This window comes from Bos indicus x Bos taurus, chromosome 11 (genome assembly GCF_003369695.1).
Source record: "Bos indicus x Bos taurus breed Angus x Brahman F1 hybrid chromosome 11, Bos_hybrid_MaternalHap_v2.0, whole genome shotgun sequence".
Taxonomy (NCBI): Eukaryota; Metazoa; Chordata; class Mammalia; order Artiodactyla; family Bovidae; genus Bos; species Bos indicus x Bos taurus.
This window is the reverse complement of record NC_040086.1, coordinates 10992141-11008242: the sequence shown is the minus strand read 5'-3', so window position 1 is coordinate 11008242 and position 16102 is coordinate 10992141. Positions and strand designations below refer to the sequence as shown.

The following is a 16102-nucleotide window of genomic DNA, read 5'->3' as shown; positions in this document are numbered from 1 at the left end:
GTTCATCAGGACTCTATCTATCAGATCTAGTCCCTTAAATCTATTTCTCACTTCCACTGTATAATCATAAGGGATTTGATTTAGGTCATACCTGAATGGTCTAGTGGTTTTCCCTACTTTCTTCAGTTTAAGTCTGAATTTGGCAATAAGGAGTTCATGGTCTGAGCCACAGTCAGCTCCTGGTCTTGTTTTTGCTGACTGTATAGAGCTTTTCCATCTTTGGCTGCAAAGAATATAATCAATCTGATTTCAGTGTTGACCATCTGGTGATGTGCATGTATAGAGTCTTCTCTTGTGTTGTTGGAAGAGGGTGTTTGTTATGACCAGTGCATTTTCTTGGCAAAACTCTATTAGTCTTTGCCCTGCTTCATTCTCTATTCCAAGGCCAAATTTGCCTGTTACTCCAGGTGTTTCTTGACTTCCTACTTTTGCATTCCAGTCCCCTATAATGAAAAGGACATCGTGTTTGGGTGTTAGTTCTAAAAAGGTCTTGTAGGTCTTCATAGAACCGTTCAACTTCAGCTTCTTCAGCATTACTGGTTGGGGCATAGACTTGGATTACTGTGATATTGAATGATTTGCCTTGGAAACGAACAGAGATCATTCTGTCGTTTTTGAGATTGCATCCAAGTACTGCATTTTGGACTCTTTTGTTGACCATGATGGCCACTCCATTTCTTCTGAGAGATTCCTGCCCACATTAGTAGATATAATGGTCATCTGAGTTAAATTCACCCATTCCAGTCCATTTCAGTTCTCTGATTCCTAGAATGCCGACATTCACTCTTGCCATCTCTTGTTTGACCACTTCCAATTTGCCTTGATTCATGGACCTGACATTCCAGGTTCCTATGCAATATTGCTTTTTACAGCATTGGACCTTGCTTCTATCACCAGTTACATCCACAGCTGGGTATTCTTTTTGCTTTGGCTCCATCCCTTCATTCTTTCTGGAGTTATTTCTCCACTGATCTCCAGTAGCATATTGGGCACCTACTGACCTGGGGAGTTTCTCTTTCAGTATCCTATCATTTTGCCTTTTCATACTGTTCATGGGGTTCTCAAGGCAAGAATACTGAAGTGGTTTGCCATTTCCTTCTCCAGTGGACCACATTCTGTCAGATCTCTCCACCATGACTCGCCCATCTTGAGTTGCCCCACGGGCATGGCTTAGTTTCATTGAGTTAGACAAGGCTGTGGTCCTAGTGTGATTAGATTGACTAGTTTTCTGTGAGTATGTGTTTGCCCTCTGATGCCCTCTTGCAACACCTACCGTCTTACTTGGGTTTCTCTTACCTTGGGCGGGGGCTATCTCTTCACGGCTGCTCCAGCAAAGCCCAGCCATTGATGCTTTTGAACTGTGGTGTTGGAGAAGACTCTTGAGAGTCCCTGGGACTGCAAGGAGATCCAACCAGTCCATTCTAAAGGAGATCAGCCCTGGGATTTCTTTGGAAGGAATGATGCTAAAGCTGAAACTCCAGTACTTTGGCCACCTCATGTGAAGAGTTGACTCATTTGGAAAAGACTCTGATGCTGGGAGGGATTGGGGGCTGGAGGAGAAGGGGACGACAGAGGATGAGCTGGCTGGATGGCATCACTGACTCGATGGACGTGAGTCTGGGTGAACTCTGGGAGTTGGTGATTGACAGGGAGGCCTGGCGTGCTGCGATTCATGGGGTCGCAAAGAGTCAGACATGACTGAGCGACTGATCTGATCTGAACCCCCAAACATATATATTATCAGTATAAATATTTCTACTTTATTCTTTATTAGCTGTAGGTCTGGGCAAAGGCAATTACTGGACTTACAGAAGACCTGGGATGGCATTGCCAGCCACTTATAAGGTAAGAGACTTTGGCCAAGTTATTCTTCTCAGCCTTAGATTCTTCAAATACAAAATGGTTATAACACTTGTCTCCCAAATCTGTAAGCATTTACCGTTACTATTCAGTAGTCAACAAATAATACCTACCACTACCCCTTCACAAGTTATCTCCCTTAATTATCAGAACCATCCTATACAAGGGCCTATTACCCTCATTTCAAAGAGGGTTAGTCTCAGTGCTGTTAGAGGCCATGTTAGGATTCAAGCTCCCATCTTTTTGATACCAAAGTCCAGTTCTTACTTAACCCCTCTACTGCCTCTGACGCTTTTCCGCTGTTGGGTTCAAGTGCCCATAGTACATTGAAAACTTTGAAGAATTTATAGTTTGCAGGTTTGATTATTTTGGGTTTGTCCCCGAGTCTGATTGCCCCTCGGGGCAGGGGAAAATTCAGTTTTGGCTCGGCCCAGTCGAGGACTAGATTCTTCCCCATTCCGACAGGAGCCCTGTCTGGGTTTATTGTGAGCTTACAGTACTGTGAGCGAGACCACAGCCAGTGACGGGGACTAGGCGTCGGCTTAGCCAGCCCGCCGCTCAGCGCCGCAGGCCTTCCCGCCGGCCCCTTCGGGCGTCCTTAGCAACGGGCGCTCACTCCCTGCCCCGCCCTGTCCTCCCAACACCCAGCCCCGCGCAAGGCGTCGGCGGTCTTTGCGCCTGCGCGCAGCCAAAACCGCCAGTCGTTTATTTTCCCCTCCCTTCCCTCTCCCCTCCCCTCTCCTCCTCCTCCTCCACCTCCTAGAGCGAGACGCCAATATGGAGCCTGAGGACCTACCATGGCCCGGCGAGCTCGAGGAGGAGGAGGAGGAGGAGGGGGCGGAGAACTTGGACGAGGACGAGGTGGTGATGGTGGAGGAGATGGAGGAAGAGGAGAGACGGGAGCCGGAGGCGGATTTTAACTATGAGAGCCAGCGTCGAGAGAGTACGGACGAGGAGGACGACGAGGAGGCCAAAGCCTGGCTGCAAGCGCACCCCGGCGCCACTTTGCCTCAGGCGTCTCTCCCAAGGCACCGCTATTCGGAGAGCGAGCTGACCAGCCCCGGGAAGGTGAGCTGGCCGGGGAGAGGTATGGGCCGCCGTCGGGCAGGTGGTCCCTGAGCGCTTTGCATGTTCCCTGCCGTCTGCCTCCTGCTCGCCGCCCGTCACGGTGCCTGACAATAGTACGTGTGCTTTTAAAGGCTTGTAGGGGCCTTGTCGCTTCCTGGGCCCCGACTCTTGCCGAGTACTCCAAGTCTCCCGTCCTTTCAGGCAAAGATCTCTCTTGTTCCCCCGCCCCAGGCCCCGGGCTTTTTGAATTACACCAGGGGTTCAGAGGAGTCAGTACTGTGGTTTCAGAAACGCTGTTGGGAGGAGGTGGGGCTTGTCCCCTGAGGGAGAGGAAAAGAGCGGTGTAGGAAAGGAGAGAATGGTTGTCCAGGGACTCTGTTGTTTTGGAGACAGAAGATTATCTGCCTGAAGGGCGGAACTCCGCTTGAGAGAGCAGTGTGGATTCTGTACGACAGTTCAATCGCTCAGTCGTGTCCGACTCTTTGCGACCCCATGGACTGCTGCACGCTTCCCTGTCCATCACCAACTCCCGGAGCTTGCTGAAATTCATGTCCATTGAGTCAGTGATGCCATCCAACCATCTCATCCTCTGTCGTCCCCTTCTCCTGCGTTCAGTCTTTCCCAGCATCAGGGTCTTTTCTAAGGAGTCAGTACTTCGCATCAGGTGTTCGAAGTATTGGAGCTTCAGCATCAGTCCTTCCAATGAATATTTAGGACTGATTTCCTTTAGGATTGACTGGTTGATCTCCTTGCAGTCCAAGGGACTCTCAAGAGTCTTCTTCAACACCACAGTTCAAAAGCATCAATCCTTTGGCGCTCAGCTTTCTTTATAGCCCAACTCTCACATCTGTACATGACTACTGAAAAAACCATAGCTTTGACTAGACGGACCTTTTTTCGTCAAAGTGATGTCTCTGCCTTTTACTGTGCTGTCTAGGTTGGTCATAGCTTTTCTTCCAAGGAGCAAGCGTCTTTTAATTTCATGGCTGCAATCATCACCTGCAGTGATTTTGAAACCCAAGTTTTCATTGTTTCCCCATTCAGTAAGCTACCTGAATAGTAATCTCTAGTGGTTTCTGGCCAATTGTGCTTCTTCAGCTTCTTTGTAGCCCTAAAGGGGTCCCTAGCAGGTAGGAGGGGCTTCGAAATACAGGAGGTTTATTATGCTGCAGCTCCCACCAGTCTGGAAAACTAGAAAGAGCTGATTTTTGGGCTGGCTTCTGAAGGTCATTTTGCAAATAACTGCATTTAATTGATTATTTTTTCAGGGAGAAAGGAAAGATATACAATTCGGATATCTAGTCATCAGACATTAAGTTTCTATTCTGTGAGAGGAACATTGTGGGGACAAAAAGAAGTCTAGGGTTTATTGTTCAAGACTGCTCCTTAGATAAGGTGTCAGCTGGGTAGAGTGAAACAAGATGCAACGATTAAAAAGACAGAGAAAAGACTATATAGACCTGTGCTGTTCAATACAGTAGTCATAGCAATGTCTGACTCTTTACATCTTAATTTGTTAAAATCAAGTGAAATTAAAAATTCAGTGCCTCTGTTGTACCAACCACTTTTTCAAGTGCTCGGTAGCCACGCTTGATTAGAGGCTGTGTAATTGGACAGTGCAGATGTAGAATAATTTCATCATTACAGAAAGTTCTACTGGACATTATTGCTGTAGGCTGTTGATAATTAAAGAATAATAGTTGTTTTGCTTGGTAAATATTCCTGTCGGTACTCAATTCGTTGAGCATGTATTGAGCATTCATCATGGGCCACACATTATGCTTTATGCTGTGGCATTTTGATGAACGGAAATATTTGTTTTTTCTTTTTTCCTAGCGTATGCACTTTAAAGAGGGAGGCAGACAAAATTCAGTTGGTCGAAGAAAGAAAAGTAAAAATCGTATGTCCTAACATGCTTTGAAAACATTTAGTAAGGGAATCTGTTTTGTCAGTGAAGTTGGGGCAAGCTTCTCTGAGGAAGTTATGACAAGCTGAGGTCTGAAGACAGATCACAATTAAAGGGAAAAGAAGCTTTCCAGCTGAGGGAAAGCCACATGGAAAGGTACTGTAGGTAAGAGAGTATGGCGTTTTCAAGGAACCAGGAGCCAATAAGGGTTGATTACAGATTTCAAGGCTTTCTGTTCTATGTCAAGGATTTGGAAGCTTTATCCGTGGAAGTCATTGAAATGTTTTTAAACAAAGAAATACAGAATAAGATTTGTGTTTCAGGAAGATCACTTTGTAGCAGAGCAGAGAACAGCTTTGATGCCTGGGCTGGGTGGGGAGCAGCAATAATGTCAAGGATGCTAATTAATTAGGACATTGCAGTATTGCCGGGAACTGATGATATTTTGTAATAGGCACATGTTGGTGGATGTAGAAAAGTAGACTGATTCAAGAGGAATTTAAGAAGTAAAATAATCACAGTGGTACACTAATTTTACATTATTATTACACTAATAATGGATTAGATGTGGAACACGAGGGCAAGGAGGTGTCAGGTTATTGGATAAATGGTTGTGCCAAATATTGAAAAATGGCCAGGTTTATGGTAGAAGTGGTGGCCATGGGGTAGGGTGATGAGATGGTTGGGATGGGTGTTAAGATTATGGGTTTGGCTTTGGAGATCAGAGGAGGGATCTGGGCTAGACATTTCAAATTGTAAGTTATCTATATACATATGGACCAAAACTAAAGCCACACTTGTGGATAAGGTCTCGTAACTTTAATTTTGTTCTATGACTTCTTGTTTGAATAACTGTTAATATTTAATTTTAATATTTCTTGAAGATTTTAATTAAGCCCTTTTACTTCTTTACAGCCAATGTGACGAGATTATTCTTTTGTTTAGCAGTGATCTATCTGTGTAATAGAAGATACTGCTTTTTAGAGCCCGAGTATTTTTTCCGTAGAGGGTTGTTTTTGTTTTTTTTTTTGAGAGAAAGATATTCTCTTGTTTACCTTGGTGGGTTTATGAAGGTGTGGGTGATGTGCTGTATTAAAAGTAGTTTTAAAATGATATAAAATGTATTAAGATAATTTTTTTGCTCACTAATATGTTAAGATTTATTTACTAATATATTAAGATTTACTGGCATAAATTGGAAAAATGTTTAAAGGAGAGACTTCTATATTTCTTGCTAGAAATTTATGAACTATAAGTTTTTGAAAATGAGTTTGTTGTGTAGTATTTAATTCAGTGTCTTCAAAGGATGGGGCTTCCCAGGTGACTCAGTAGTAAAGAATCCACCCGCCAAGCAGGAGATGTGGGTTCCGTCCTTGGATTGGGACGATCCTGTGAAGAAGGAAATGGCAACCCACTCCAGTATTCTTGCCTGGGAAATTCCATGGACAGAGGAGCCCGGTAGGCTACAGTCCATGGGGTTGCAAAGAATCAGACATGATATAGTGACTGAACAGCAGCAGCATTCAAAGGAAGAGACCAAATGATGGGAGACATTAATTTCATTCAGGATAGCCTCAAGTTAAATGACAAAATTGTAATATTTGATTCACTCTCATGTCTCTGACAATAAGGATGTTCTAGTGGTAATTTGTAAGGTACTGATTAAGTTTGCAACTCCAAGTGATGACACCGAGCTAAGGTATGGAACTGTTTTAAGTTCAGTACAAAATGTGACCTGCCTTACAACCAAGTCTTAAAAAAAAAAAAAAAAAGATTTATTTTTAGCTGAGCTGGGTCTTTGTTGCTGTGGGAGGGCTTTCTCTAGCTGTGGTGAGTGAGGGCTAATCTTCATTGCTGTACGCCAACTTCTCATGGCAGTGTGCCGTCTTCTCATGGCAGCGGCTTTTCTTACTGTGGAGCACAGGCTCAGAGTTGGGGGGCTTCAGTAGTTGTGAGCACTGGCTTAGTTGCCTCTCGGCCTATGGGATCTTCCGGGACCAGGAATTGAACCCATGTACCCGGCATTGGCAAGCGGATTCTTAACCACTGGACCACCAGGGAAGTCCCACAACCAAGTCTTTTTAAGAGTTCAGGGAAGTGAGTGATTCAGAGCCTTTACTTTGGTGGTCTTATGCCAGGCCAGTCCTACAGACCATTCAACATGAACCGTTTCAGACGTCTCTGCTTTGTAATTCCTAAACCTAAATTTCTGAACTGTGCTAGGGAAAATAATTCAGTTCTGTGAATCGGTATCATAGAAGTTCTTGGTCTTCAACTTTTTTTGTTTTTAGTGTTATTATTTATTTACGATAGTCTTTTCTTCCAACTATATTGAGATATAATTGACATGAAGCACTTATAAGTTTAAGGTATATAGCATGGTTTGACTTACATACATCATAAAGTAATTATCACAAGTCGTCATTTCATGTGGCTTAGAAACATGAATAGAAAATAATTTTTTCCTGGTGATGAGAACTCAGCGTTTACTGTTAGCAGTGTTCATATATAGCATACAGCAGCGTTAATTTATTTGTCATGTTGTGCATTATATACTTAGTTCTTATTTATCTTATTATTGGAAGTTTGTGCCTTTTGACCACTTGGTCTCCAACTTTTAACTGGATCATCAAGAGTTCTTGGAAATATTTTTATGTTTCCTTCTTCAGATTCTTCTGCATTATCACCCTTATCCTCTGGCCTTCATCTAGTGTTCAGCATTCTCCTGTCAGCAGGTTATCATTTCTTAGGAGAGACGCTTAGGCCTGAACTCCTTCACCTTTCTAGTCCCCATCTCCAAATTTATCTACATTGTACAACTCTTAATCTTTTTTTTTTTTGCCTATTAGTACAGATTTTTTTCTTAGTATTAAAACTTTTTTGAGCTTGGGGATGAAAGCTGTCAGTTAGAATGTGTTTCTCTCTTAAGGAAGTGCTGAATTTTATCTTTAGATATTTGATAAATGATAGTTTTAAGTTAAATTGTTTTCTTGACTTTTTTGGTCAAATTTGAAGTCAGAATTATGATGTTTTTATGTGAGGTACTGGGAAGATTTTTTAATGTCTTGGAACAGTTTAAATAATATAAGACTTTCTTGCATGTTGGAAAAATAATAACTTGTGAAGCTACTGTGCCTATGGATTCCTTTCAGGGTTATAATTTGTATATACTGTCTCACTTTTTTTGAGTTGAAACTCTTAGTTGCTCAGTTGTGTCTGGCTGTTTGCAGCTCCAGGCTCCTCTGTCCATGGGATTGCTATTCCCTTCTCCAGGGGATCTTCCTGACCTAGGGATCGAACCTGGGTCTCTGGCATTGCAGGCAGATTCATTAACATCTTACCCACCGGGTAAGCCCCTTTTTTGGGGGGGGGGGGAGTTAATTTTGATAATTTATGATTTTTCTGGAAAATCATTTCAATAAGGATTTTTAGTTAATTATAATGAAGTGTTACATAGTATTCTTTATTTTTTCCATTGCATTTGTGATTATTTCCACTTCTCATTCCTAATGTTATGTATTTTATTTTCCTCTTGATCTGAATAACTATGGATATATTTTGTTAATTTTTTTCATCCAAGGAAACCGCTCTTATATTTAAGTTTAATTCTGTTGACTTTTTCACCATTTAGTTCGTTAATTTCAGCTCTCATCTTTTACTATTTCCCTAGGTTTATTTGATTTATTTAATTTTACTTAATGTGCTGAATGTTCAACCGGCTTATTTAAAAACATTCTAAACAGTTTTGTTGTGATATAATTTAAAAACCATGCAATTTACCCTGTATTTTACTGCACAGCTCAGTGGTTTTCAGTATATTAATGGATATGTGTAGCCATCACCACAATTTTAGAACAATTTTTTCACGACCTCAAAAAGAAACCCTATACACTTTCGCTATCGCCCCTCTTGCTTCCATTCCTCAAGGCAACTATTAATCTACTTTCCCTGTCTGTAGAGTTGCCTGTTCTGGTCATTTAATATAAATGGAATCATATAATATATGGTACATGTCACACGGATTCTGGATCTTAGTTCCCCCACCAGGGTTTGAACCCTGGCAGTGAGAGCATTGAGTCCTAGCCACTGCACCACCAATTCCAATGTGTGGTCTTTTATGACTGGCTTCTTTCACTTAGCATAATGTTTTTAGGAATCCATGAATATAACATCAATTTTTCATTCCTTTTTATGACTTAATAGTATTCCATTGTATGGATATACTATATTTGTTTATCCGTTATCAGTTGATGGACATTTGAGTTGTTTTCTGCCTGTTGTCTATCTCAAAATATTTGAAAATTCTCTTTGTGATTTTTTTTCATTGGTTGTTTAGAAGTCTGTTGCTTAATTTCTACATGTTTGTGAATTTCCTTAACTTCCTTCTGTTATAGATTTCTAATTTCATTCCATTTTGGCGGAGAATATACTTTCCATGATTTAAATTTTTTAAAAAATGTGAGGCTTGTGTTTATAACTGAATCACTGTGCTGTACAGCAGAAGTTAACACAACATTGTAAATCGCCTATTCATTAATAAAATAAAATTTTAAAACATTGAGGCTTGCTTTGTAACCTAACACGTTGTCTGTCCTGGAGATGTTCCATGTATGCTGAGAAGAATGCATAATCTGCTGCTGTAGGATGGAATATTCTATAATGTAGTTTGCTTATAGTGTGTTCACATCTTATATTTCCTTGTTGATCTTCTCACAGGTGGCTATCCTTTTTTTTTTTTTTTAATTATTAGTATTCTTTTTGGCTGCCCTGGATCTTTGTGGCAGCCCGTAGGCTTTCTCTAGCTGTGGTGAGTAGGGACTACTCTAGTTGCGCTGCTCAGGCCTCTCACTGTGGTGGCTTCTCCTGTTGCAGAGCGTGGGCTCTAGGTGTGTGGGCTTCAGAAGTTGTGGTGCCTGGGCTTAGTGGCCTCCCGGCTTGTGGTATTTTCCCAGACCAAGGATGGAACCTGTGTCCCCTGCTTTGGCAGATGGATTCTTAACCATTGGACCACTAGGGAAGTCCCAGTAGACTTTATTGGGAGCCGTTTTATGTTTAGCAAAAAGTTCAGAATTCCCATGTACCTCTTTTCCCTCCCCTGTTTTCTCTGTTATTAGCATCTTGTATTAGGCTGGCATATTTGTTACAGTTGGTAAGCCAATATTGATACATTGCTATTAATTATAAGTGTATGTTTTTATTAGAGTCCACTTTTTTGTACATTCTTTGGATTTTGACAAATGTATAATGACATATATCCACTATTTTACAGTATCACACAGAATAGTTTCACTGCCTAAAAAAAAATCCCCGTGTTCTGCTTATTTGTCCCTTCCCTCCTTCCTCTGAAACCCTGGCAGCTGCTGCTGTTTTTATTGTCTTTGTAGTTTAGCATTTTCCAGAAAGTCATGTGCTTAGAGTCATACAGTATGTAGCCTTTTAGGATGGCTTCTTTCACTTAGGAATATGCTTTTAAGGTTCTTCCATGTCTTTTCATGGTCTGGTGGCTTGTTTCTTTTTTTCTACCTTGATTTCTTTTTCTTTTCTTAAAAATTGTGGTAAAATATGTATACCATAAAATTTACTGGTTTAAGCTATAAATAAAATATATTTATTTTGGCTGAGCCTCGCAGCTTGCAGGATCTTAGTTCCATAACCAGGGATTGAACTTCGGGCCCTGGCAGTTAAAGCACTGAGTCCTAAACAGTGGGCTACCAGGGAATTTCCCCATTTTAACCAGGTTTAAGTGACATTAAGTACATTCACATTGTTTTATAATCTTTACCACCATCTATCTCCAGAACTTTTGCATCTTTACAAACTGAACCTCCAACATCTCTGCCTTATCTGAGTCTGATTCTGATCCTTGCTGTCTCTTTAACCTGCTTTTGTTTTTTGTAAAACAAAAAAGTTGTTTTTGTCGTTTATGTTTTGTAATTTGTGTGTGTGTGTGGAAAACCAGGCGTGTACCGAATGAATATGATATGCTAGGAACTGAAGTAAATAGCCTTTTAGTGTGAGGTTTCATAAGTTTATCTGGTTAGAGGTGATTTTGTGTTTGTTTGCTATAGCAGTAGGTGTCAAAGGCTAAAATTTCCTCTGATGGCCTTGCTTTTGTTCCGCCTGTTTTCTTTGGATTTCTCTAAGGACCTCTTAAATAAGATCTGGATGTGCTGTTCTTGCATTCGTGTACCATTCTCATCAGGAGCCGCGTTGATGTAGTGGTGAGGTATGGGCGGAGGGGAGGTGTTCTGTAGTCATATTGTGAGGTCTCAGTCTTTCTCTAGGCTGTGAGCTTCACTAGGGTTTCTCATTGGTTTCTCCTTAAATAAAATAAGAAAGCTAGGAGGGGGCTTGGAGTTGAATATTTCCCTTCCCCGGCATCACTTAGTCTCTGGTAAAACCCCAGTCTCTGGTAAAATAGTTTCTTTTGCAGGCAGGTCTTAAGGACAGAATGCTTCTAGACTTATTTCAAAACGACTACTTTTCCCTCTTCTCCTGCCACAGCAAGAGATTTTTCTCTAATCTTAACTGTGAAACCTGGTGCAGTTCCTGGAAGTAAAACTCCAAAAGTGTGGGAGCCCCTCTAAGACTTTCCCTGGACTTTTTAAATCTCAGAGTTCTCTATCCTGAGCCTCTAATAATTTGTCATTTACAATTTAGGCTTTCCTTCCCTGTCCTTCGTGGTGTCTGCTCTGGAACTCTGTCCCGTTAGTTGTGATTGTCTGTATCTGTTTGTCTGTCCCAGATTTGCTGGACTGTTCAGTTCAGTTCAATTGCTCAGTCGTGTCTGACTCTTTGTGACCCCGTGAATTGCAGCACGCCAGGCCTCCCTGTCCATCACCAACTCCTGGAGTTCACTCAAACTCACGTCCATCCAGTCGGTGATGCCATCCAGCCATGCCATCCTCTGTCGTCTCCTTCTCCTCCTGCCCCCAATCCCTCCCAGCATCAGAGTCTTTTCCAGTGAGTCAACTCTTTGCATGAGGTGGCCAAAGTATTGGAGTTTCAGCTTTAGCATTAGTCCTTCCAAAGAACACCCAGGGCTGATCTCCTTTAAAATGGACTGGTTGGGTCTCCTTGCAGTCCAAGGGACTCTTAAGAGTCTTCTCCTACACCACAGTTCAGAAGCATCAATTCTTAGGTGCTTAGCTTTCTTCACAGTCCAACTCTCACATCCATACATGACCACTTGACTAGACGGACCTTTGTTGGCAAAGAATGTCTCTGCTTTTGAATATGCTATCTAGGTTGGTCATAACTTTCCTTCCAAGCAGTAAGCGTCTTTTTAATTTCATGGCTGCAGTCGCCATCTGCCGTGATTTTGGAGCCCCCCAAAAATAAAGTCTGACACTGTTTCTACTGTTTCCCCATCTATTTCCCATGAAGTGATGGGACCAGATGCCATGATCTTAGTTTCCTGAATGTTGAGCTTTAAGCCACCTTTTTCACTCTCATCTTTCACTTTGATCAAGAGGCTTTTTAGTTCCTCTTCACTTTCTGCCATAAGGGTGGTGTTATCTGCATATCTGAAGTTACTGATATTTCTCCCGGCAATCTTGATTCCGGCAGCGTTTTTCATGATGCACTCTGCATATAAGTTAAATAAGCAGGGTGACAATATACAGCCTTGACGTATTCCTTTTCCTATTTGGAACCAATCTGTTGTTCCATGTCCAGTTCTAACTGTTGCTTCCTGACCTGCATATAGGTTTCTCAGGAGGCAGATAAGGTGGTCTGGTATTCCCATCTCTTGAAGAATTTTCCACAGTTTATTGTGATCCACACAGTCAAAGGCTTTGGCATAGTCAATAAAGCAGAAATAGATGTTTTTCTGGAACTCTCTTGCTTTTTCCATGATCCAGAGGATGTTGGCAATTTGATCTCTGGTTCCTCTGCATTTTCTAAAATGAGCTTGAACATCTGGAAGTTCACGGTTCATGTACTGCTGAAGCCTGGCTTGGAGAATTTTGAGCATTACTTTACTAGCGTGTGAGATGAGTGCAATTGTGCAGTAGTTTGAGCATTCTTTGGCTTTGCCTTTCTTTGGGATTGGAATGAAAACTGACCTTTTCCAGTCCTGTGGCCACTGCTGAGTTTTCCAGATTTGCTGGCAGCATTTTCACAGCATCATCTTTCAGGATTTGAAATAGCTCAACTGGAATTCCATCACCTCTACTAGCTTTGTTTGTAGTGATGCTTCCTAAGGCCACTTGACTTCCCATTCCAGGATGTCTGGGACTGTAGTTTGCCCTTAATTTCAGTTCTCTGGTGGATATAAGAAGAGTTGTTGATTTTCAATTTGGTTAGGGTGTTTTCTTTTTGTAGGGATGGGAGTGATGACTTCCTAACTCCTTGCATGCTGGACCAGAGCCTTGTTTTAGTTGTTTTTCAGCAGACTGTGGTTTTGTTTGTTTGTTTGTTTGTTTTCACCATGCTCCATAGCTTGGCTTCCCTAGTAGCTCAGTTGGTAAAGAATCCGCCTTCAATGCAGGAGACCCTGGTTCAATTCCTGAGTCAGGAAGATCCTCTGGAGAAGGGATAGGCTACCCACTCCAGTGTTCTTGGGCTTCCCTTGTGGCTCAGCTGGTAAAGAATCCGCCTGCAATGCTGGAGACCTGGGTTTGATGCCTGGGTTGGGAAGATCCCCTGAAGGGGGGAGCAGCTACTCACTCCAGTATTCTGGCCTGGAGAAGTCCATGGACTGTATAGTCCATGGGGTCGCAAAGTGACTTTCACTTTCACAGCTTGTGGGATCATAGTTCCCCCACAAGGGATTGAACCTGTGCCCTTGGCAGTGAAAGCATGGCGTCCTAACCATTGGACGACCAGGGAATTTCCTCAACAGATCATTTTTTAGAGCAATTGTAGGTTCCAAAAAAAAATTGAGATTTCCCATCTACTTCCTGCTCCCACACATGCACAGCGTCCTCCACTGTCAATTTCCAACGTCAGAGTGTAATACGTTTGTTATGATGAACCTACATTGACATCCAAAGCCAGAGTGTATATTAGGGCTCACTTTTGGTATTGTACATTCTATGGTTTTTGACAAATGTATAATGGCATGTATCCACCAATATAGTTTCTCCATGTCTTTTCATGACTTAGTGGCTCATTTCTTTTTAGTTCTCGATAATATTATTGTCTAAATGAGCCACAGTTTATTTTATCCATTCATCTACTAAAGGATATTTTCGTTGGACTTCCCTGATGAGTCAGACTGTAACGAATGTACCTGCAATGCAGAAGACCTGGGTTCAATCCCTGGGTTGGCAAGACCCCCTGGAGAAGGGAATGGCTACCCACTGCAGTATTCTTGCCTGGAAAATTCCATGACAGAGCAGCCTGGTGGGCTGCAGTGTGTGAGGCTGCAGAGAATCAGACACGACTGAGAGACTAACCATCTTTTCAGTCCATTTGGGTCAGTACCAAGCAGTCTGATGACTCGCTGCATGTGTGCTCAGTGCTGTATGTTGGTTAACAGTCCTTATCAGGTTATGTCTTTTAGAAATATCTTCTCCTCGCCTGTGGCTTGTCTTCTCATTCTCTTGACATTGTCTTTCATGGAACGAAAGTTTTTAATTTTGATGAGTCCAGCTTATCAACTCTTTCTTTCACGGGTTGTGCCTTTGGTGTTGTACCTAAAAAGTGATCACCATAGCCCAGGTCATCTAGGTTTTCTCCTGTGTTATCTTCTAGGTGTTCTACAGTTTTTACAGTTTTATATTCCCTGTTTTGAGTTGAATTTTGTGAGAGCTGTAAGATCTGTCCCAAGTCGCTTTTTGCACATGCGTGTCCAGTTATCCCGGCATCGTTTGTCGAAAAGACGGTCTTGGCTCCATTACGTTGCCTTGTTCCTTTGTCAAGGATCAGCGGTCTTTATCTCGGTCTGTTTCTGGACTTTGTTGTGTCACAGCGATCTGTTTGCTGGTCTTTCACCAGTGCCACATTGTCTTGATCGCTGTAGCTTTACAGGAAGTTTTTAAGTCAGATAGTGTCTGTTGTTTTTTTGGCTTTCTTGGGTCTTTTGACTCCCCATATACACTCTATTTTTTAAGTTCAAATTACTTTTTTTTTTTCCCCATTGGTGTGTTGGTTTCTGCTGTACAACAGTGCAATCAGCCATAACTATACGTACATCCCCTGCCTCCCTAGCGTCTCTCCCCACCATCATCCCCCCTCCACATCATCACAGAGCACTAGATGGGCTCCCTGTGCCGCACAGCAGCTTCTCCCACCTGTCCAGCTTACACTGGACAATGTGTGTATATTGATGCTGCGTTCTCCATTTGTCCCACTCTCTCCCTCCCCCACGGTGTCCATAAGTCCATTCTCTACATCTTTGTCTTCATTCCTTCCCTGCAGATAGCTTCATCAATATAATTTTTCTAGATTCTGTATATATGCGTTAATTACTATATTTGTTTTGTCTTTCTCACTTACTTCACTTTGTATAACAGGCTCTAGCTTCATCCATCTCATGAGAACTGACTCAAATTCATTCTTCTTGATGACTGAGTAGTATGTATGTACTATATCTTTTTTGTTGATTCCTCTGCTGATGGACATCCAGGTTGCTTCCATGTCCTGGCTGTTGTCAGCAGTGCTGCAGTGAACATTGGGGTACATGTGTCTTGAGTTTTGATTATGGTTTTCTCATACTGATTATGGCCCAGTAGTGGAATTGCTGGGTCATACGATGATTTATTCCTAGTATTTGAAGTAATCTTTATCCTGTTCTCCATAAAGTCTGCATGAGTTTGTATTCCCACCAACAGTGTAGAGTTCCCTTTTCTCTACCTCCTCTCCAACATTTATGGTTTGTACAGTTTTTGATGATGGCCATTCTGACTGGCATGAGGTGATACCTCATTGAAGTTTTGATTTGCATTTCTCTGATAATTAGTGACGTTAAGCATCTTTTCATCTGTTTATTGGCCATCTATATGTCTTCAGAAAACGAAGATCATGGCATCTGGTCCCATCACTTCATGGGAAATAGATGGGGAAACAGTGGAAACAGTGGCAGACTTTATTTTTCTGGGCTCCAAAATCACTGCAGATGGTGACTGCAACCATGAAATTAAAAGACGCTTACTCTTTGGAAGGAAAGTTATGACCAACCTCAATAGCATATTGAAAAGCAGAGACATTACTTTGCCAACAAAGGTTCGTCTAGTCAAGGCTATGGTTTTTCCTGTGGTCATGTATGGATGTGAGAGTTGGACTGTGAAGAAGACTGAGCGCTGAAGAATTGATGCTTTTGAA

The 16102-nt window shown here is 42.1% G+C and overlaps 1 protein-coding gene across 7 annotated transcripts in view; it reads left to right on the top strand.

Moving 5' to 3' along the window:
• The first annotated feature begins 2575 nt into the window (after positions 1 to 2575).
• ALMS1 (ALMS1, centrosome and basal body associated protein) overlaps positions 2576 to 16102 on the top strand; it is a 190536-nt gene continuing 177009 nt past the window's right edge. For 2 of the 7 annotated variants that reach the window (XM_027554877.1, XM_027554878.1), the window contains exon 1: positions 2583 to 2928. In XM_027554877.1, the coding sequence (XP_027410678.1) occupies positions 2638 to 2928 (291 nt within the window). In that variant the 5' untranslated portion in view covers positions 2583 to 2637. Of the gene's footprint in view, positions 2929 to 16102 lie in introns of all 7 variants that reach the window. The other 5 variants (XM_027554876.1, XM_027554875.1, XR_003513293.1 and 2 more) reach the window with 4 other exon arrangements.